This window comes from Mercenaria mercenaria, chromosome 10 (assembly GCF_021730395.1).
Source record: "Mercenaria mercenaria strain notata chromosome 10, MADL_Memer_1, whole genome shotgun sequence".
Classification (NCBI taxonomy): Eukaryota; Metazoa; Mollusca; class Bivalvia; order Venerida; family Veneridae; genus Mercenaria; species Mercenaria mercenaria.
The window spans coordinates 77,029,480-77,052,373 of NC_069370.1; the positions used below are offsets into that span (position 1 = coordinate 77,029,480).

The window sequence follows — 22,894 nt, forward strand, 5'->3', positions numbered from 1 at the left end:
ACACTCTTGAGGCCACAGTAATGACCCTATTTAACAGGTGAGTGATATAGGGTCACTATGACCCTCTTGTTATGTTGAAGCAACAATATTCTGAAATATCTAACTCGTCAGGATCTTTCATTCTGTACTAATCAGTTGGTACATGTATATATTGAGTATCTATCAGATGATCTGTGCCATCATTTTAAAGTTGTTCCAAGCTGCACTAGCATGAGTATTTATGTAATTAGCTTGTTAAATGCTTTTGGTGTCTATTAATTATACTGATTCACATTTTAAATCAGAAGTTTAGTTACGAAAGTGATGTTGTCAATATAAGATATCAGTAAAATCGTATTGAAATTCAGCTTATACTGAATCAGATTTAGAGATATATGAGGTCCTTTTATATGAATATGCTAGAATTGAACTGAATAATAGCAGCTGTCATAGATTAACATTTTTATTGCAACAATTCAATTAATGGAGAAAAATGTTTGGATTCTTTTAAGATCATATTTATTATCGAGCTCTGCGTAGTTCTAATTGAAACATTTTTTCACATCATGTCAAAGAGTAAAAATGTTGGATTCTTTTTATACATCAATATGTTATTACACTTGTGTATTACCAAAAATATGAAACATTATTTCACATCCATTACATCAAACAAGTGATAAAATAGTTTCAGTCTTATTGATTAGTCTCGTGTTTGCTGATGTAGTCATTTAAGCTATATTTATCCTTTGTACACATTTAAGGCCATTTAACATATACACTGAACTGAAACCAAATGAAATAAAATGAGAATGCTTTAGGACCTGTGGGTCATTTCACACATACGCCAAAACTGAAATAAAAATAAATTGAAAAAAATAAATACACAATTTGAAATCATTATTGGGTTACTGAATTGGGTTCAAAAACGTGAAGAGGGTCACCCTTCTTTCTCAAATTGGTAGATTTTACACACTTCCGCCCAGAGATTTGGATCAAGATTTGGCATAAGAACGGTGTTAAAAAACACCTAGAAAAATGCTCTGTCTTTTTTTTCTGGTTATTTTTTGCTGAATGATAAAAAATTGTTAGAACTACTTAAATTATAAATATCAGAACATGGTTTATTGTTTGACTTTCTAAGGCAATGTCACTATTACTAAAGCGGCCCAGTGTCATTATGGCGCTGTCATATCAAACAAAATCAATCATTACATCTTGTTGTTACCAGTGGTTCAATGTGTGTTGCCATAAAACATATTTTCTACACCTTACTAAGGTTATATAAGAACTTCTCATATTCTCAGGTTTGAATTATGAGTCTTCAGCGATACGCTCCTGGACATTTTTGAACCTCCCGTACCGCTGATAAAATGATTATATCTTCAGGGCATCGTCCCTTGAATTCCATGCATCACACATTTTGTCTCTTTCCTTGAATTTTGTTTTGAAAATTAAAATGTTTTCTCATATCTGTTTTCTGTTCAACACTGATTTTCAGACAAAGACTAACACAATATGTCAAACATTTGAATGAAGCCACATTTATCATCAGGTGTTATTGGCTTACCACTTACTTTTTGCAGTATTCACCTGATTTAAGGTATAATAAGCTTTAAAAATTAGCAAGTGGCAAATAATGTTTTAGCAAGTGCAAAATAGGAAAAGAGACAAATTGGGCTGTATGGCATGATGTTTACTATGTCAAAAGAAAATAAGACAGACATATCCACTAAATATTCCCTTATCTACATTGTGTATGTAAGAGTTTTGTTGATTCTTGATGACATGTGAAGATATGAGAGTTCTTTTCCAGTTAATTATTGAACACCCCTTTTATGTGTGAAAGCCCTAGCTGATACCAAAAAAAATAAATAAAAATAGGCAGTCTGTTTGGACTTGTTTGGTTTTGCGTACATGTGAAATGACCTTAAGACTTTTGGTTGATTATGTGCAGTAGTTGCTACATCTTAGGTGTTGCCCCATTAAATGCATTCAACTAGCTCAAGCAATACTGCCATATACACTTGGGTTTAAAGTTGCTATGTGAACAAACTTGAAAAAGAATGTTTTATTGTTTCAGGAAGACCTGAGACTGGAGACCGGTGCTGAGCGCACAGTTTTACTACAGATTGCTGAGAGTGTTTACAGGTTTGGACTTGGAGCTCTGGCCGGAGGTACCACATTTAACACTTCATGAAGACTGAAAAACATAGAAAAAGTAAATTTTAGTAGAGTGAAAGTTGATAACTTAGTAATAATGTCTTAATTTTTAAAAGGTTCATTTCAGGACATATTGATTCAGTCTAGCTTCATTGATTACAAACAATATATTAATTGATATTGTGGTATTATAGCAAATATTTTCAATTTTTTTTAAAATAAATATAACTATGAAAAAACTATGAAAAAAATCCTTTAAAACATTTTAAAGATTAACAGAATTTAAGGCATTAGTTATTCTCTGCACATAAATACAGAAGGGTCAGTCAATTCTGCCTATACAACTGTTGGAAGAATAGTCAGTTTAAATGTTGTTCATCATGCAACAAGATATTTCAAAGGAAATACAAAGATATCTGAATTTTATGGGACTTAAGGGGCCTGGACAGACAGGTATTGGTGTCAGGGCAAACACACTGAAACAAGACTTCCCATGGCTTACATTTGTTGTATGGTGTATCACCAAGTGTTTGCTCTATTCCACAGCTACTGGGGCTACAGCAGTCTACCCTATAGATCTGGTAAAAACACGGTTACAGAACCAGAGAACTGGTATGATGGTGGGTGAGTTGATGTACAAGAACAGCTTTGACTGTTTCAAGAAAGTAGTACGTCACGAGGGCTTCCGAGGCTTGTACAGAGGGCTTGGTCCACAGCTTGTGGGTGTTGCCCCAGAGAAAGCTATCAAATTGACAGTAAGATAACTCTCATTCATTGATTTTTAGCTCATCTGATTTTTTGAAAAAAAAATGATGAGTTATTGTCATCACTGGAGCGGTTGTCGGCGTCGGCGTCTACGTCGGCGTTGCCTGGTTAAGTTTTATGTTTAGATCAGCTTTTCTCCTAAACTATCAAAGCTATTGCTTTGAAACTTGGAATACTTGTTCACCATCATAAGCTGACCCTGTATAGCAAGAAACATAACTCCATCTTGCTTTTTGCAAGATTTATGGCCCCTTTTGTACTTAGAAAATATCAGATTTCTTGGTTAAGTTTTATGTTTAAGTCAACTTTTCTCCTAAACTATCAAAGCGATTGCTTTGAAACTTGGAATACTTGTTCACCATCATAAGCAGACCCTGTACATCAAGAAACATAACTCCATCTTGCTTTTTTGCAAGAATTATTGCCCCTTTTGGACTTAGAAAATCAGTTTTCTTGGTTAAGTTTTATGTTTAGGTCAGCTTTTCTCCTAAACTATCAAAGCTATTGCTTTGAAACTTGGAATACTTGTTCACCATCATAAGCTGACCCTGTATAGCAAGAAACATAACTCCATCTTGCTTTTTGCAAGATGTATGGCCCCTTTTGTACTTAGAAAATATCAGATTTCTTGGTTAAGTTTTATGTTTAGGTCAACTTTTCTCCTAAACTATCAAAGCTATTGCTTTGAAACTTGGAATACTTGTTCACCATCATAAGCAGACCCTGTACATCAAGAAACATAACTCCATCTTGCTTTTTTGCAAAAATTATTGCCCCTTTTGGACTCAGAAAATCAGTTTTCTTGGTTAAGTTTTATGTTTAGGTCAGCTTTTATCCTATACTATCAAAGCTATTGCTTTAAAACTTGCAACACTTGTTCACCATCATAAGCTGACCCTGTACAGCAAGAAACATAACTCCATCCTGCTTTTTGCAAGATTTATGGCCCCCTTTTGGACTTAGAAAATATCAGATTTCTTGGTTAAGTTTTATGTTTAGGTCAACTTTTTCTCTTAAACTATCAAAGCTATTGCTTTGAAACTTGCAACACTTGTTCACCATCATAAGCTGACCCTGTACAGCAAGCAACATAACTCCATCCTGCTTTTTGCAATAATTATTGCCCCTTTTGGATTTAGAAAATCATTTTCTTGGTTGAGTATTATGTTTAAGTCAACTTTTCTCATAAACTATCAAAGCTATTGCTTTAAAACTTGCAACAGTTTTTCACCATCATAAGTGGACACTGTACATCAAGAAACATAACTCTATCCTGCTTTTTGCAAGAATGATGGCCCTTTTTAGACTTAGAAAATAATGGGTAGGACAATATTTCTGTTATACAAAAAAAATCAGATGAGCGTCAGCACCCGCAAGGCGGTGCTCTTGTTTTTATTCAGTATTGAATACTTTTAAAGAAAAAGATCTCTGAAATGATAAAACATTCCAGTAATGGATCAGTGTGCACAATTTTTATCGGGCAACTTCTGGGAATGTATGTTTTTCTAGTGACAACATTACATATGTAAACAAGCATAACCAGTCGATCAGTGTGACCTCTGGATTGTTCAGCCTTTGAGGTCAAAATTTGGGGGCATCATATGCATAATAGCTTCATGTAAGGAAACACATCCAGACAATTAAATTTTCAAATTTATATTTATTTAGATTGGATGTGAAATGTTCTCAATTAAATGAAATTTATTGTTGTTAGTTAACAAATGTATTGATGGTTTTAGATGAATGATTTGATGCGAGACAGATTATGTAACAAAGATGGCAGTATTGCATTGTGGGCAGAAATGGTCTCTGGTGGTATTGTAAGTATCCTATAATCAGTAGACGGTTAGAAAACAATAGTGTCATTTTGTAGTTGAGGAGGTAAGAGGTTTAAAATGGTGACACTTTATCTCCTTAAAGGGACTGGACTCTAGGTTTTAGCTAAAAGAAATAAAATTGATATTTCTTTAAAATTGATTTTTGGTCATATTATGAACACTGGCGCATGATTTTTTGTGACCACTCAATGTCCATTGTCCGTCTTGTGAAAAAAATCTTCTTCTTGAAAACCACAGCAGAACTACACCAAACTTCACAAGAATGATCCTTGAATGGCCCCCTTCCAAAATTTTTCAAAGAATTGAATTCCATGCAGAACTCTGGTTGCCATGGCAACTGAAAGGAAAAACTTTAAAAATCTTCTTGTCCAAAACCGCAAGGCGTAGAGTCTTGATATTTAGCATGTGACATCATCTAATGGTCCTCTATGAACATTGTTCAAATTGTGACCCTGGGCTGAAAATAGGCCCCACCTCGGGGTGTGGGGTGTCACAAGTTTTACATAGACTTATATAGGAAAAAACTTTAAAGATCTTCTTGTCTAAAACCACTAGACCTAGGCCTTTGTTATTTAGTGTGTAGCATTGCCTTGTGGTCCTCTACCAAAATTGTTCAAATTATAACCCTGGGGTGGAAAGAGGCCCAGCCCCAGGGGGTCTCAAGTTTTTCATAGTCTTATATAGGAAAAAACTTTTGTAAATCTTCTTGTCCAAAGCTGCAAGGCATAGAGCCTTGATATTTGGCATGTGACATCATCTTATGGTCCTCTATGAAGATTGTTCAAATTGTGTTTGGGTGAAAAGAGGCCCCTCCCCGGGGGTCACAAGTTTTACATAGACTTATATAGGTAAAAACTTTAAAAATCTTCTTTTCTAAAACCACAAGACATAGGCCTTTGATATTTGGTATATAGCATTGACTTGTGGTCCTCTACCAAAATTGTTCAAATTATAACCCTGGGGTGAAAAGAGGCCCAGCCCGGGGGGTCTCCAGTTTTACATAGACTCATATTGGAAAACACTTTAAAAATCTTCTTGCCTTAAACTGCAAGGCCTTGGCTTTTGATAATTGGTATGTTGCATTGCCTTGTGGTTTTCTGCCAAAATTGTTCAAATGATGCCCCTGGGGTGAAAAGAGGCCCTGCACTGGGGGTCCCAAATTTAACATAGACTTATATAGGGAGAAAAAAAATCTTCTTGTCTGAAAGTTCAAGGCCTAGGCCTTTGATATTTGATTGTAGCATTGCCTAGTGGATTTCTAACAAGATTATTCAAATTATGCCCCTGGGGTTAAAAGAGGCCCCAGCCTGGGGGTCACTTGTTATATGAGTTATATAGGAATAAATACTTATTTTTTATCAGATCATATTTCCTAGACTGTTAAGTTATAATTACCTGATGACCACAAGCGATTAGGGGTCACTTGACTGTGACCTTGACCTACTGACCTACTTCTTTGTTACAGCCTTGAAATATATATGACTTGTACAGTTTTGCACACCGATCTTAAACATGTGGCTTATATTACTCAGGTGAGCGATTCAGGGTCATCATGACCCTCTTATTTAAGATACAGCCTTGAAATTTGGATGATATGTACAGTTTTGCACACCGATCTTAAAACTGACTTTCAGTTACCATGAATGTGGACCTAGTGACCTACTTTCTAATATTTTAGCATCAGTTTGCCATTTTAAACATGTGGCTCATATTACTCAGGTGAGCGATTCAGGGTCATCATGACCCTCTTGTTTTTTTAACTATTGAAAAAAATGCTAAATCAAGAAAAAGTTGTGTCTGAGTCAAGAATCAAACCTGGGTTGCCTTGACAAAAGCTTTCCAACCATATTGACCAGTAAATCATAGAAGGATTTGTACATACGGATTGTCTGTAAAAAGCTTTATGATTAAGGCAGTTTACCTTTGGTACCCCATGACAAAGCTTTTAAATTTTGAATGGAAAAATAAGTAAAAATAACTAATTCTCATGTGTTTCCATAACATACTAATGTTTCAAAGCCTTAAGAAATATAGCAATAATTTCCTTTTATCTTGAAATTGTCTTTTTTCTTTGTTTTACCAACTGAAGGTCAGATTCTTTAAAGTATATATGATACAGACATTGCAGATGAAATTGTATTTTTATAGAAATTTTGGTTGCAGATACTGACTGCCAAATAATACATTATAGATTAAGCAGTCAGTAAGGATTCTGGATATCAAATTTACTTTTTCTGTATTCACCAATGTACATGTATATAAAGTTTAAATTTAGACTTTTGACATGAGATGTTAGATATCTAAATGGCCAGAAGTTTGTTTGTGATAAATTTATTTCACTAATTCATATTGTTTGTAGCAGGAGAAGGCAGTCTCTGGCAAAACTTCAAATCATTCTTGACAGAGTGACGCAGTAAAAAAGATAATTTAGCGTTTTAAAGTGTAAAGTTCAGACAAGAAACAGTGACACATTTATGCCCAGGTTGCTAAATTTATACTTCAGTCCTTGAGAAATCTTACTAAAGGGGTTTATGTTTAGGTTAATGAAAATTGTTTATAAATGTAATTGAAAACGATCAGGGGAAAAATGTATGAAAAACATCTCTTCAATCAAAATATTAAGTGTTTTCTGAAGATCATTTCTGGTGGTTAATTTCAGGCGGGAGCTTCACAGGTCATGTTTACAAATCCTCTGGAAATTGTGAAGATTCGTCTACAGGTTGCTGGGGAAATTGTCGGCAAGACTAAAGTTAGTGCGATTGGTGTTGTCAAGGAACTGGGCTTTCTCGGACTTTATAAGGTATAGTATGTACTAAACTGGTTAGACTGGTCAGTAGTTGTATAGTAAATACATAATGCAGGGAATTTAATTAGGTCAGAACCCTTTCGTTAGTAATATACCGGAGTCAGAATGAACAATAAATTGTTTAAAGCAAATTATATAAACCATGACGATTGTTTAGGCTTATACAATAATTATGAGGTGTGCTGTACAAATAAGTTGAGGAAAATCTGTTGGAATTTAGGGTCAGGTTTGGCTATTGCTGCATAAATACGCAGTTATATTATTAACAAAAAAGGGAAAAAAAACGTGAATTATACCAGTAATATAAGAACGAGTGGTCTAATTGTCTCAGAATTTGCTTTGAAGGTCAGTAGTATATAAATGCTTACCAACGTTGATATGTTGCTGTATATACGAGGGTTATTTTGAAGTATGTTAAAATGTTTATTTCAGGGATCTAGAGCATGTTTTCTGAGAGATATTCCATTCTCAGCAATATATTTCCCTGCCTATGCTCATTTCAAGAAATATTTCGCTGACGAAAATGGCTACAACCATCCTGGAACATTGCTTCTCGCAGCTACATGTGCAGGTGAGAGTCACAAGAAAGTTCTTACACAGTGCTGAATATTCAGTGCATCTGCGAATCATTTATGTAGGAAGTTTGCTAATCAGTTATTCAAGAAGTCTGCTAATCAGTTATTCAAGGAATAATGTGCTTATCAGTTATTCATGGCATCTGGTAATCAATTATTATTGTGGTCCTACTTTGCGATGCATGGCTCTATGGCTGTGTTTCGGGTGCTCTGTGCTTCCGGGAAATCTACCCTTACCTTTTATTATTATCCCCAGACGAAAGTCGGAGGGATATAGTTTTGGCGTTGTCCGTCCGTCCGTCTGTCCGTCCATCCGTCCGGAGCCATATCTAGGAAATGGTTGGGAATATTTATTTAAAACTTCATATACATGTTCACCACAATGAGTTCTTGTGGCCCGTCAAGTTTTAGTCAGATTGCCCAAGTAACACCAGAGTTATGGCCCTTAGAAGTTTCTAGTGTTAACTATATAGAGTACTATAAATATGTCAATTTCTGCATCATAACTTTTGATATATTTGACCTAGAACTATGAAACTTAAACAGAATTTAGGTCACCATAATGTGGTTGTGTACACACAATTTCATTTGGTTTTATTTGTAAATTAAGAGTTATTGCCCTTTAATTGTATAAAAATACCATATTTGTACATAACAAACTTACCATTTGGTAGAATTTCATTAAATTTCTTTTATTCTTTTCCATGAAATTTATTGTAAACATGTGAAGTTGTGTACCCACACCTGGTCACCCCCTTACCTTGATCACCCCCCCCCCCCCCCCCCCCCCCCCCCCAAAAAAAAATTCATTCCTTATTTTAGATTTTTTCCAAACAAACTTCATATACATGTTCACCACTATGAGGTTATGGGGCCCATCAAGTTTCAGACAGATTGCCCAAGTAACACCAGAGTTATGACCCTTAGAAGTTTCTAGTGTTAACTATATAGGGTACTATAGATCTATAGATATGCCAATTTCTGCATCATAACTTTTGATATATTTGACCTAGAACTATGAAACATAAACAGAATTTAGAGCACTATAATGTGGTTGTGCACAGACAATTTTGTACGGATTTCTTTTTGTAACTTCAGAGTTATTGCCCTTTAATTGTCTAAAAAATCCACATATTTGTACATAACAACTTACATTTGGCAGAATTTTCATTAAATTTCTTTCATTTCATTCTTACATTTATTACAAACATGTGAGTTGCGCACCCACACCTGTCACCCACTTGCCTTGGTCCCCCCCACCCCTCCCCCCCCACCCCCCCCCCCCCCCCCCTCCCCAAAATTTTTTTTTTTCCATTTCTTATTTTACGATTTTTCAAACCTTCCAAGTGTACCATTCCCCCCCCACTCCACCCATCATGCCCACCACTGATCATGCACCTCTGCCCCCCCCCCCCCCCCCCTCCAACTTCACCCTTTTACCTTTTTTTTTTTTTTCATTTTTAATTTTCAATCAATATTTATAATCAACATGTGAAATTTTATTTCCTCTCCCGTTCCCCTGCACCCCCACCCCTAAAAAAAAAAGATAAATATTAACATATATCTATATATAGATATATATATTTCCATTCCTTTTTTTTTTTTTAAATGTTCAAACCTTCAACATGTTAGTTGTGACTGCACAAACCTTGCCCTCAGCCATATTCAAGATATCTTACCTGTGTTCTCTTAAGGACATCTGATCTTTTAAGTTCAAATGTACATGTAAAACAGCAACACCTGGTGCCAAACCACTCAAAGACAATATTTCATTCCAGTTAAACTACAAGCTCATATTTCAATTAACTGCATTTAATTTTAAAAGCTAAGCTTATTACAGTAAGCATATCCCAATCAAAATAAATTCTTTAGTCAGGATCAAAGTATCATACATTTATTATGTACTCTTTAATTAAACGTTTGTTTTCTGTTAAATTGATTTTGACTAATGAAATTATTTGCTTCTTATTAACATCCTTAACTTTTTGCCGGATATATCTTTTTGCCATTCCTCACCACAAACCCTTTCGGCGGGGGATACCAATTCATCGAATTTGCTTGTCTTTTTCAGAAAGTCTGCTAAACAATTACTCAGGGAGTGTGCTAATCAATTATTCAGGGCATCTACTAATCAGTTATTCAGGGCATCTGCTAATCAATTATTCAACAAGTCTCTAATGTTTCAGAAATAGTTCATGATGTGATCATTATGAAAATCTTGATTCTTACTTAGCCTTCTGTACAAAAGAGTTCTCATCCACTATTTATAAATTGCAGGTAATGCAGTGTTAGTCATAATAATAATATTAAAACTTGACTTGGCTAAAATGCATGTAAGGGCCGCTGAGGTTCTGGTCTGCTGTGAAAAAGTGGAATGTTTTTCTATATGTGTAGGTTTTTTGTTGGAGGTAATCCAATTTAAATATTTCAGCTAAAAAGGAAATCAGACTGTCTTATGATTTGGATAACTTTGTGTTTTAGGTGCCCCTGCAGCTGCTCTGCCCACACCTGCTGATGTGATAAAAACCCGTCTGCAAGTAGCAGCTCGTCAAGGGCAGACAACTTACAATGGTGTCATAGACTGTGCACGCAAAATTTTAAGAGAGGAAGGCTTTGGTGCTTTCTGGAAAGGAACACCAGGTATACATGCTACCATATACAATATAAAATGTCATGCTGAATTTTCAGTTTAGGATTTTAGGAGTTAGCAGGTCTTGCTTTAAGGTTGCCTGAGTACTTGAGACTTGGATTGAAAATTTACACTGATCAAAACTTTGACTGCCCCTTTGCTATTTTTGGCCATAGCTTTAATAATATCAAGAGTAGATATATGAAATTTCACAGACATTTAGAATATAATAGAAAATGGAAGAACAACTTCAAACTGTTATTAAATTTATTCCCAACTAGTTTTGGCTTTCAATACTTAGAGACATTTAGAGGAATATGTTGTTAAACTCATTTGAAAATTAAACAATATCAAATTATGTAAAAGTTTCTTTTCATTTATTTCATGACCTCAGACCATTTTTAAAAAGTCACATAAATAAGATAAATATTCTGTTTTTATGCAGTAGGCAAATATCATTGTAGATAATTGAAATTTCACTGAACTATGGTTAAATATCAATTCTAAGTTAAATTATTCCTAGGTACCACAAGACAAAGAAGTTACACTGTTTTTTTCATGATTTGCCAGCATTATAACAAAATCAAAACAGTTACAAATTCCCGACATTTAGATGAATATTATTTTTTTTACTTTAAATCATAGCATTATTTGACTTTGTTGAAATTCTTGTATATCATTTACAATATATTATTCTTAATTATTTGAAGAATTCATAGTGTTATGAAAGATATTGACAAGAATATGGACAAAAATACTGAGAGGGAGATAGAAGTTTTGATTAGTATATATTCTTCTTGGCAATGTAATACTTTGACACACAGATGATCAACTTTGTGATTTCCATTGTTTGTTGGAAAAAGATTACTGATACAGAGGTTATAACATCTAAGGTCAAGGAAACAGTACCTGCAGGATATTACACTCTTAAATCATTGATGTTCATGGGGCACTAATTTTTTTGTTTGCAACAATCTACAAGTTTGTTCTTACAAATAAAATTTTCATTCATTTTTATGCCCCTGCCATTAAAATGGGGTAAAGGATATAGTATTACCATTGTTTTTGTGTGCTTGCATTTGTGTGTCTCTTTGTGCAAATAGACACCCCTAGTTCAAAGGTTATTTTTTATGCATGCATGGATGTATAAATTACTTGACACATACATCCACCATAACAAGACAATGTGTCACATATAAGACCCATACCCCTGCCTTAAAGATCAAGGTCACAAACTGAAGTAAAAGAAATGGTATCATTTTTATACGCCCAAAGGGACGTATTATGTTATGACGCTGGTGTCCGTCTGTCCATCCGTCTGTCCGTCCGCCTGTCCGTCTGTCCGTTAGCAATTTCGTGTCCGCTTTGTAACTCTTGAACCCCTTGAAGGATTTCAAGGATACTTTACACAAATGTTCACCACACCGAGACGATGTGCAGAGTGCATGTTTTGGATGTCTCGCTTCAAGGTCAAGGTCACACTTAGGAGTCAAAGGTCATATCACTTTGTTTCGTGTCCGCTCTGTAACTCTTGAACCCCTAGAAGGATTTCAAAGAAACTTGACACAAATGTTCACCACACCAAGACGACATGCAGAGCGCATGTTCCGGATGACTTGCTTGAAGGTCAAGGTCACACTTAGGGGTCAAAAGTCATGTCAGTTTGTTTCGTGTCCGCTCTGTAACTCTTGAAATGCGGGAAGGATTTCAAAGAAACTTGGCAGAAATGTTCACCACATTGTAACGATGTGCAGAGCGCATGTTCCGGATGACTCGCTTCAAGGTCAAGGTCACACTTAAGGGTCAAAGGTCATATATGACTTTGCTTTGTGTATATTGCTCTGCATTGCAGTGCTCTTGTTTTTATTTGGCAGATCTCTTTTTTGTACTTACAAAAATTTTTTTTTTTGAATTACTTCCCTTTTATGTTACTATAAATAGCTTATTTTGAAACTTTTTTATTATTGGCCGTAGGGAAAAACCGAGACCACTTTTCTGTGGTACAACATGGATGGTACCTCCAATTTTAAGGTGTATTTTTACATACCTGTACCTGATAAGGATGTTTTTGTAAACTTTGAATATTTTTTTTGTGGACTTAGATTTGTTTTTTGAAGTTTTTCTTTTGTTGTTCCAGTCCTTTGGGGCTACAACAGTCAAGTTCTTAAAATTTTGCTCCCATCCTATGATGTAAGCCTTCGGGCGTAAATTGCCCCTCTTGGCGGCGCTCTTGTTCGTGTTTAGGCTATAACATTTGTATGAATGGATGGATATACCAGTAGTTAGGCACAAACATTCAACATAACTAGACAATGTGTTACGTGCAAGACTAAGGTCAAGGTAATTCTTAGAGGTCAAGGATTTTACACCTTTAACTTCTGTATGAATGTATGAATATTCAGGCACAAACATTCACCATTACTAATTGATATGTTGATTGTAAGACTCTTAGCTTAAAGGTCAAGGTCACACTTAAAAGAGTTCATAGAGTTTATTTAATATTTCTTGCTGTGTCTTTCCTATTTTTGTACATGTAGATGATAATTAGATAACTTAGCACAGTCACCATTATAATACGATATGTCAGTTTTGTTTGTTTGTTTTGTTTTGTTTTTGGGTTTAACGCCGTTTTTCAACAGTATTTCAGTCATGTAACGGCGGCAGTTTACCTAACCAGTGTTCCTGGATTCTGTACCAGTACAAACCTGTTCTCCGGAAGTAACTGCCAACTTCCCCATACGAATCAGAGGTGGAGGACTAATGATCTCAGACACAATGTCGTTGATCAAATAGTCACGGATAACATACGCCCCGCCCGAGGATCGAACTCACAACCCCGCGATACGATATGTCAGATGCAAGGCTTTGACTCTTCGATCAAAAATCACATTTCTAGTGTGTTCAAAAGTTGAAATCCATGAATGCATATTTCTAAGAAATAGCCATTTTGTCCTGAACCATATAATGTCATGCCCATGAAATGAAATGAATTCACAGTGTTCGTTCAGTAGTTTGTTTTTTGTATGATAGGGAATCTTTGGCTCGGATTTGTAGATTACTTTTTAATTTTATCAGTAGGTCGAAGACAGACTTCAATCATTATAGCCTGAGACTGGATTTAAGCAGTTGTTGTAAAACACTTGATCGTTTAATTGTAGGCTCAGAAGTTATGATTTGAGATTGAACGTTTTCATAGACTTCCCAGTGTGGCAGTCAATTGTTGACTTTTTAGCTCACCTGTCACAAAGTTTTTGTGATCGCGCGGTGTCCTTCGTCCGTCGTCTGTCGTCCGTGCGTGCGTGCGTGCGTCCGTAAACTTTTCTCTAGAGGTCACATTTTTCATGGAATCTTTATGAAAGTTGGTCAGAATGTTCATCTTGATGATATCTAGGTCAAGTTCGAAACTGGGTCACGTGCCATCAAAAACTAGGTCAGTAGGTCTAAAAATAGAAAAACCTTGTCACCTCTCTAGAGGCCATATATTTCATAAGATCTTCATGAAAACTGGTCAGAATGTTCACCTTGATGATATCTAGGTCAAGTTCGAAACTGGATCACGTGCCATCAAAAACTAGGTCAGTAGGTCTAAAAATAGAAAAACCTTGTCACCTCTCTAGAGGCCATATATTTCACAAGATCTTCATGAAAATTGGTCAGAACGTTCACCTTGATGATATCTAGGTCAAGTTCGAAACTGGGTCACGTGCCATCAAAAACTAGGTCAGTAGGTCAAATAATAGAAAAACCTTGTGACCTCTCTAAAGGCCATATTTTTCATGAGATCTGTATGAAAGTTGGTCTGAATGTTCACCTTGATGATATATAGGTCAAGTTCGAAACTGGGTTACGTGCCATCAAAAACTAGGTCAGTAGGTCTAAAAATAGAAAAACCTTGTGACCTCTCTAGAGGCCATATATTTCATGAGATCTTCATGAAAATTGGTCAGAATGTTCACCTTGATGATATGGGTGAAGTGCCATCAAAAACTAGGTCAGTAGGTCAAATAATAGAAAAACCTTGTGACCTCTTTTGAGGCCATATTTTTCATGGGATCTGTATGAAAGTTGGTCTGAATGTTCATCTTGATGATATCTATGTCAAATTCGAAAGTGGGTCACGTGCCATCAAAAACTAGGTCAGTAGGTCAAATAATAGAAAAACCTTGTGACCTCACTAAAGGCCATATTTTTCATGGAATCTTTATGAAAGTTGGTCAGAATGTTCATCTTGATGATATCTAGGTCAAGTTCGAAACTGGGTCACGTGCCATCAAAAACTAGGTCAGTAGGTCTAAAAATAGAAAAACCTTGTCACCTCTCTAGAGGCCATATATTTCATAAGATCTTCATGAAAACTGGTCAGAATGTTCACCTTGATGATATCTAGGTCAAGTTTGAAACTGGGTCACGTGCCTTAAAAAATTAGGTCAGTAGGTCAAATAATAAAAAAACGTTGTGACCTCTCTAGAGGCCATACTTTTCATGGGGTCTGTATGAAAGTTGGTCTGAATGTTCATCTTGATGATATCTAGGTCAAGTTTGAAACTGGGTCAACTGCGGTCAAAAACTAGGTCAGTAGATCTAAAATTATTAAAATCTTTTGACCTCTCTTGAGGCCATATTTTTCAATGGATCTTCATGAAAATTGATCTGAAAGTTCACCTTGATGATATGTGGGTCAGTTTCGAAACTGGGTCACGTGCAGTCAAAAAATAGGCCAGTAGGTATAAAAATAGAAAAACCTTGTGACCTCTCTAGAGGCCATATTTTTCATGAGATCTTCATGAAAATTAGGGAGAATATTCACCTTGATGATATCTAGGTAAAGTTTAAAACAGGGTCACGTACCTTCGAAAACTAGGTCAATAGGTCAAATAATAGAAAAACCTTGTGACCTCTCTAGAGACCATATTTTTCAATGGATCTTCATGAAAATTGGTCAGAATTTTTATCTTGATAATATCTAGTTCAATTTATTTTAATGAATTTTGGTCAGAATGATTGCCTTGATGAAATCTAGGTCAGCTTCGAATATGGGTTATCTAGGGTCAAAAAGTAGGTCATTAGGTCAAATCAAAGAAAAACCTTGTGTATGCGATAGAGGCTATATTTTTCAATTGATCTTTATGAAATTCAGTCAGGATGATTGCCTTGATAAAATCTTGGTCAAGTTTGAATATGGGTCATCTTGGGTCAAAAATTAGGTCACTAGGTCAAATCAAAGAAAAACCTTGCGCATGCAATAGAGGCTGTATTTTTCAATTGATCTTTATGAAATTTGGTCAGAATTATTGCCTTGATAAAATCTAGGTAGAGTTTGAATATGGGTCATCTGGGGTCAAAAACTAGGTCACTAGGTCAAATAAAAGAAATACTTGTGTTTGCTCCAATTTTAATGATACTTGGTCAGAATATTTTTTTCCATGCAATCACTAGGTCTATGTTTACACTGTTATGGTGTATTATGGTGTGTTTCTCAGGTGAGCGACCCAGGGCCATCTTGGCCCTCTTGTTAGCTCCACTATTTGTAGAATTTTAGCTCCACTATTTGTAGAATAGGGGGGCTATTCTACTCGCCCCGGCGTCAGCGTTGGCATGAGCTGCCTTGGTTAAAGTTTTTGGGCAACCTTTGTTTTTCTGTCTTATCTTTGTTACTGTTGCTTAAATCTTACTGTAACTTCACATAAACATTGTCCAGCATACAAACAAAGTATTTGCAGGGGCTGGGCCCATTACACCCAAGGTCAAGGTCACAAAGTTGTTATACTTGGAATTATTTTCATGTTAAATTTTTTCGAAAGCTTTGTTTATAGACATATCTTTGATACTTTAAAAGATAATGACTTGAAGTTAAAAATATTTCTTTATAATCATCATCTACATTCGTGGTTACAATCCCCAAAACTCTAATTATATTATTGACAGAATTATGCCCCATTCATACTGAAAGTTTTTTGGCAATCTTCGCTTTCTGAATATAACTTTAGTGCAATATAAGATAAAGAACTTAAAATGTATCTTTATCATCATAATCTGCATGTGTGGTAACAATCCCCATAAATCTGATTTGTATTTTTGACCAAATTATGCCCCTTTCATATTTAATTTTTTTGGCAAACTTCGTTTTCTGGACATAACTTTAGTACTATATAAGATAATGACTTGAAACTCAAAATATATCTTAACCATCATCATCTGGTGTGGTAACAATCCCAATAACTCTAATTTATATTCTTGACAGAATTATGTCCCTTTGTATATCTTCCTTTTAAAGTAGAGGCCTCTTATTGAGACATATATTAATTTTATTGTCAAATTGGCGAATAGTGGAGCGCGCTGTCTTATGGACAGCTCTTGTTTGTTTTATATTGTAGGGGCCGCTGATTTAGCTCAGTAGGGAGAGCATAGATTGTTTGGTTGGGAGTTCTATCCTCCGATGAGGTGCATGTTCTCCATTACTACTTGATAAAAGGCCTTGTGTGTGAAGTCATTTCATCCTCCATCTTTGATCCATATGGAGAAGTTGCAAGTTACTTGCAGAGAACTAGTTAGTACTGGTACAGAATCCAGGAACACTGTTTAGGTTATCTTTCCACTGTTACATCACTGAAATACAATGTACTTTGAAAAAGGTGTTAAACAAAAACAAACAAAAAGAACATTTTGTAGTGTTTAAAGCTTAAAAATGATTTAATGATTTCAGCTCGAGTGTTCCGTTCTTCACCGCAGTTTGGTGTTACTTTGCTCACATATGAATTGTTACAGCGACTCTTCTATGTCGACTTTGGTGGAAGGTAACTACATAAAGTTCTTTTGGGGAAATTTATCTGTAATTGTATACACATAAGGTGTCAGGTTTTCTTCATAACAGTTTGGTAACTGTTCATACTAAAGTTTCAAAATAGAATCAAGAAGTAATAGGACTGAAACTTACACAAAAACTGTGTAATAAAAAAAGAGAGAAGTATTTCCGAAATAATTTTGTCTATAATGAGACAAGGAGTATTTCCCAAACAATCCAGTCTTTAATGAAAGAAATGGAGTATTTTCCAAATAATCTTCTGTAATGAAAGAATGAGTTCTTCTTGCCCAGAATTCTTACCATATACTTTATAATACTTTAATAGTGTTGGTAAAATATGAAACTAAAATAGGATTTGTTAAGGTATTGGACAGTCAGCATTTTCCATTTGACGATATACTCCTTATGCTTTTGGCATCCATTGACTATATTAAAAAATTGTTTTATTATAACAACCTGAAATTGCAAATTGAGTGTAGGTTATCAAAAAATAAACCAGAAGGCCTAGAGCTTAGATATTTCACATGTTGCATTGCCTAATGGACCTCTACAAAATTTGTTCAAATCAAGACCCCCGGGTTCTATTTGACCCCACCCCATTGGGTTACTTGATTGTACATAGGAAAATCTTCAAAAATTTTCTAAAAATAAACCAGAAGGCCTAGATCTTAGATATTTGACATGTAGCATTGCCTAGTAGACTTCTACAGACTTTGTTCAAATCATGACCCCCGGGGTCAAATTGACCCCACCCCATTGGGTTACTTAATTGTACATAGAAAAATCTTCAAAATTTTCTAAAAATAAACCAGAAGGCCTAGAGCTTAGATATTAGACATGTAGCATTGCCTAGTGGACCTCTACAAAAGTTGTTCAAATCTTGACCCCCCCCCCCCCAGGGTCAAATTGACCCAGCCCCAGGGGTTACTTGATTGTACATAGGGAAATCTTCATAAATTTGCTAAAAATAAACCAGAAGGCCTAGATCTTAGATATTTGATATGTTACATTGCCTATACATCCATATAAAATGTAAAACGTGTGTTCGTATGCTGTGACATTAAGCAGTAAAACTATTCAATTTTTTTCGTTAGACAAAACAGGTCATATATATGCATGTGTTTGTATATGATAATATACATAAGTGTGTACATTTTATCGGTGGCATCATGTATCGGGGAAGTACAACCCATCATCACAGACTTATAAAGGCATTGTAGTTGAAGTAAAATTATTTCAACTCGATTTTTGAACAGAACATAATATAAATTGACCTATTAATAAAAAAAAATTGTGTTGAGGGGTACATAGTTCTGTATATGTGTATATGTGTATATGTAGTTGAAGTAGAATTATTCAACTTGATTTTTGAACAGAACATAATATCAAGTGACTTATTAATAAAACAAATTCTGTGTTGAGGGGTACATAGTTCTGATATGTGTATATGTATATACATGTGGGTATATGTATGTAGGTGTGTGTATGTATGCACGTATATATGTATGTGTGCATGTATGTATGTATGTGTGTACATACGTATGTACGTTTGTATGTATGTGCGGGGGTATATGTGTGTACACGTGTGGATATATGTGTATGAGTGCATATATGTACATATGTGTTTGTAGGTATGTATGTAGGTGTGTGCGTATGTATGTATAGGTGTATATGTGTGTACACATGTGAATATGGGTGTATGTGTGCATATATGTACATAAGTGTTTGTGTATATATGTGTGTATATATATATATATGCAGGTGTATATGTGTGTGTGTATGTATGTATGTATGTGTGTATATATATGTATATATATGTGTATATATATGTATGTAAGTATATATGTATGTGTGTATATATGTGTGTGTGTGTGTATGTATATATATATATATATGTGTGTATGTATATATATATATGTGTGTGTGTGTGTGTATATATGTATATATATATGTGTATGTATGTGTGTGTGTTAGTGTGTATATGTATGCTGGTGTTTGAGGATATACACGCCTGTTATTAATGATTATTAAACATATGTATCAGAAAGCATTTTGAATGATGTTAAACCAGTCCAGAAACGTTAATTAGACAAAAAATATATAATATAGATATGTTTATCAATTTAAATTAATACTTTTCCCGAAAATCAAAAGTTTTAAACTAATTTTTTTACTAAATTTTGTTTTGTTCAAGGACTATTTGATATATACACAGTATATAGATGTAAATTATCATTTTTGCTAAGGAGCGTGTAAATACTGTACAAGTGTTGTACTTTGTTTTCTTAGAATATCTGGTGACTGAAAAACAACTAACGCAAACTTTCATGACAGAGAAATTCGTACCTGTTTCTTTTTTTTTTAGTATCAATATCTTGTATTGTGTGACTGAAAAACAACTAACGCAAACTTTCATGACAGGGAATTTTGTACCTGTTTCTTTTTTTTTTAGTATCAATGTCATGTATTCTTTTTCTTTTGCACTTGGAATGTTATATTGATTTAGTTGATGTTTAATATGTAGCTTTAGTTATACCTTTAGCAATATAGAAGGAATATATCGGTATATGGTATACGTAGGTTTGACATAAATTTTTGCCCTGATCTCTCTTTTATAACAAATGAAGAATATGATTAGATTATCCCCATGTATACGCTCTCATAAAAAATGTATTATATCAATACATCATGGAAACTTTGTATATGTGCTCTCTTAATGTACGTGGTTTAGGTAATTACAAAAAACGACAGCAGATATTTCAATGGTTAGGTGATAAGAAATATAAAGTATGTTTGTTGCAAGAAACCCATTCAACAAGTGATGTAACTGATACGTGGAAAAGTGAATGAAAGGGAGAAGCTTTCTTTAGCGGGAATAAAAGTAATAGAGCTGGAATAGCCATACTTTTTGACGAATCATTTTCTTATTCAAGCAATAATATGACTTACAAGGAATTAATTACGGGTCGACTAGCCAGTGTAGAACTCACTATCAATGATAGAAAAATAACGATATTTAATATTTATGGTCCAAATGATGATAATGCATTAGTATTTGGTCAACTTGAAAATGAAATATTAAAACAATATGGCACAAACATCATTTTAGGGGGAGATTTTAATACGATTTTAGACATGAACTTAGACAAAAAACATGGAAGAAATGATACCCATAAAATGTGTAGGAAAAAAATAATTGATTTGATAGATTCCTGTAACCTTATTGATATTTGGAGCAAAAATAATCCAACGCAATTAAAATACACATGGCACTCTAATACAAAACCAATAATTTTTAGTAGACTAGACTATTTTTATCCCCCGCCGATGAAATCGGGAGGGGGGTATTGAAATGGGGTTGTCAGTCCGTCAGTCAGTCCGTCCGTCCATCCGTCCGCAGCCATTTCTCAGTAACTACTTGGTAGAATTTCATGAAACTTGAAATAAACATGAACCAACATACTGCGATGATGCCCGTCAAGTTTTTTTTTTGATTGGTCAATTTCCCTCAGAGTTATTGCCCTTGATTTAATGAAAAATGTCCGTCTGCAGCCATTTCTCAGTAACTAGCAGGTAGAATTTCATCAAACTTGAAATAGACATGAACCAAGATACTGCGACGATGCCCTTCAAGTTTTTTTCGATTGGTCAATTTTCCATTTAGTTATTGCCCTTTAATTGTTTAAAAATCCACAGATCTGTACATAACAAACCAACCAATTGGAAGAATTTCATTAAACTTCTTCCATTCTTTTCCATGCACATTTATTATAAACATGTGATGTTGTGTACTACACCTGGTCACCACCTTACATTGGTCACCCCTCCCTCTCACCTCCCCCCCCCCCCACATTTTTTTTTTTTTTTTTTTTTTTTTTTTTTTTTTTTTTTTTTCATTTTTCGTTTTCTACCAATAAATATTTATAATCAACATGTAAACTGTTGTATCATCCCCCCCCCCCCCACCCAAACAAACCATTCATTTTCTTTTAATTTGATTTGACTAATGAAATTATTTGCTTCTTTGTAACATTCTTAACTTTTTGCAGGATATATTTTTTTGCCGTTCCTCAACTCTGACCTTTTTGGCGGGGGATTCCAATTCATCGAATTTGCTTGTTTAATTTCTGATACCCTAGAAAATATTACTCATAGTTGCAAAATAAAACCAGGATACAAAATCGGATCATTCAGTTGTAGAAATTAAAGTTGACTTAACAGACATTAAAAGAGGCCCTGGTTATTTTAAAATGAATAACAGTCTGTTAAATGAAGATGAATATCAAACAATTATAAGAAGTAGTATTAATGAAGTTGTAGAAATAAATAAAGAATGTAATCCAAATACAATGTGGGAAATCATAAAAGGTACAATTAGAAACCAAACAATAAAATATGCCACAAATAAGAAAAAAACAGACAAGGAAAAAGAAGAAAAACTTACGAAAGAAATAGAAGACCTAGAAGATAAAGTAGTTAATGTGACTGATGACACAGAAAACAATAAAATCAGTTTAGAAATAAAAAAACAAGAACTTGAAAACTGAACGATTCAAGAATAAATGGACTTTTAGTTAGAAGCAAAGCAATAAGCATTGAAGGGAATGAAAAAAATTCTAGATATTTCGCAAGTTTAGAAAAGAAAAATGCAGAGAGGAAAAACATATTCAAATAAAAATTGGAGATGCTGAAATAAATGATCAAGTCGAAATTCTTAAAGCTGAAAAATCATTTTATGAAAATTTGTATTCAAAACGATCAAAAATAAAAACAGATTATGACTTCTTCAATCAGCATATAAAAAAACTAAATGAAAATGAAAAGGAAACATGTGAAGGGTATTTAACCGAATATGAGTGTTTAGAAGCTTTAAAAGAAATGAAAAACCAAAAGAGTCCTGGTTCAGACGGGATTACTAGTGACTTTTATGAAGTTTTTTGGGAAACAATTAAAACACACTACGTTAAAGCAATTAACTATTCCTATAGAACAAAACAACTAACAGACCTACAAAAGCAAGGAATTATTACATTACTACCAAAAGAGGGAAAAGATACATTATCTTTATCAAACTGGCACCCTATAAGTCTCTTAAATGTTGATTAAAAAATTGCAACTAAGTCAATAACGAATCGTCTTAAAAAAGTTATAAATTCCATAATAGATAAAGCTCAAACAGGATTTTTGAAAAACAGATACATCGGTGAAAACATTAGGTTACTATTTGAAACTATGGAATATTTACAAACTAAAAATGAACCCGGCCTACTACTGTTTGCAGATTTTGAAAAAGCTTTTGACAGCATCGATCATACTTTCATGTTTCAGTGCTTACACCAC

The 22,894-nt window shown here is 34.5% G+C and overlaps 1 protein-coding gene across 3 annotated transcripts in view; it reads left to right on the top strand.

Moving 5' to 3' along the window:
- The window catches only part of LOC123561078 (electrogenic aspartate/glutamate antiporter SLC25A13, mitochondrial-like), a 71,737-nt gene that overhangs the window by 35,218 nt on the left and 13,625 nt on the right, over positions 1-22,894 (top strand). For all 3 annotated transcript variants that reach the window (XM_053516552.1, XM_053516550.1, XM_053516551.1), the window contains 7 exons: positions 2,060-2,153; positions 2,686-2,894; positions 4,644-4,724; positions 7,402-7,542; positions 7,981-8,119; positions 10,605-10,763; positions 17,456-17,546. In XM_053516552.1, coding sequence (XP_053372527.1) covers positions 2,060-2,153; positions 2,686-2,894; positions 4,644-4,724; positions 7,402-7,542; positions 7,981-8,119; positions 10,605-10,763; positions 17,456-17,546 — 914 coding nt within the window. The remainder of the gene's footprint in view (positions 1-2,059; positions 2,154-2,685; positions 2,895-4,643; positions 4,725-7,401; positions 7,543-7,980; positions 8,120-10,604; positions 10,764-17,455; positions 17,547-22,894) is intronic.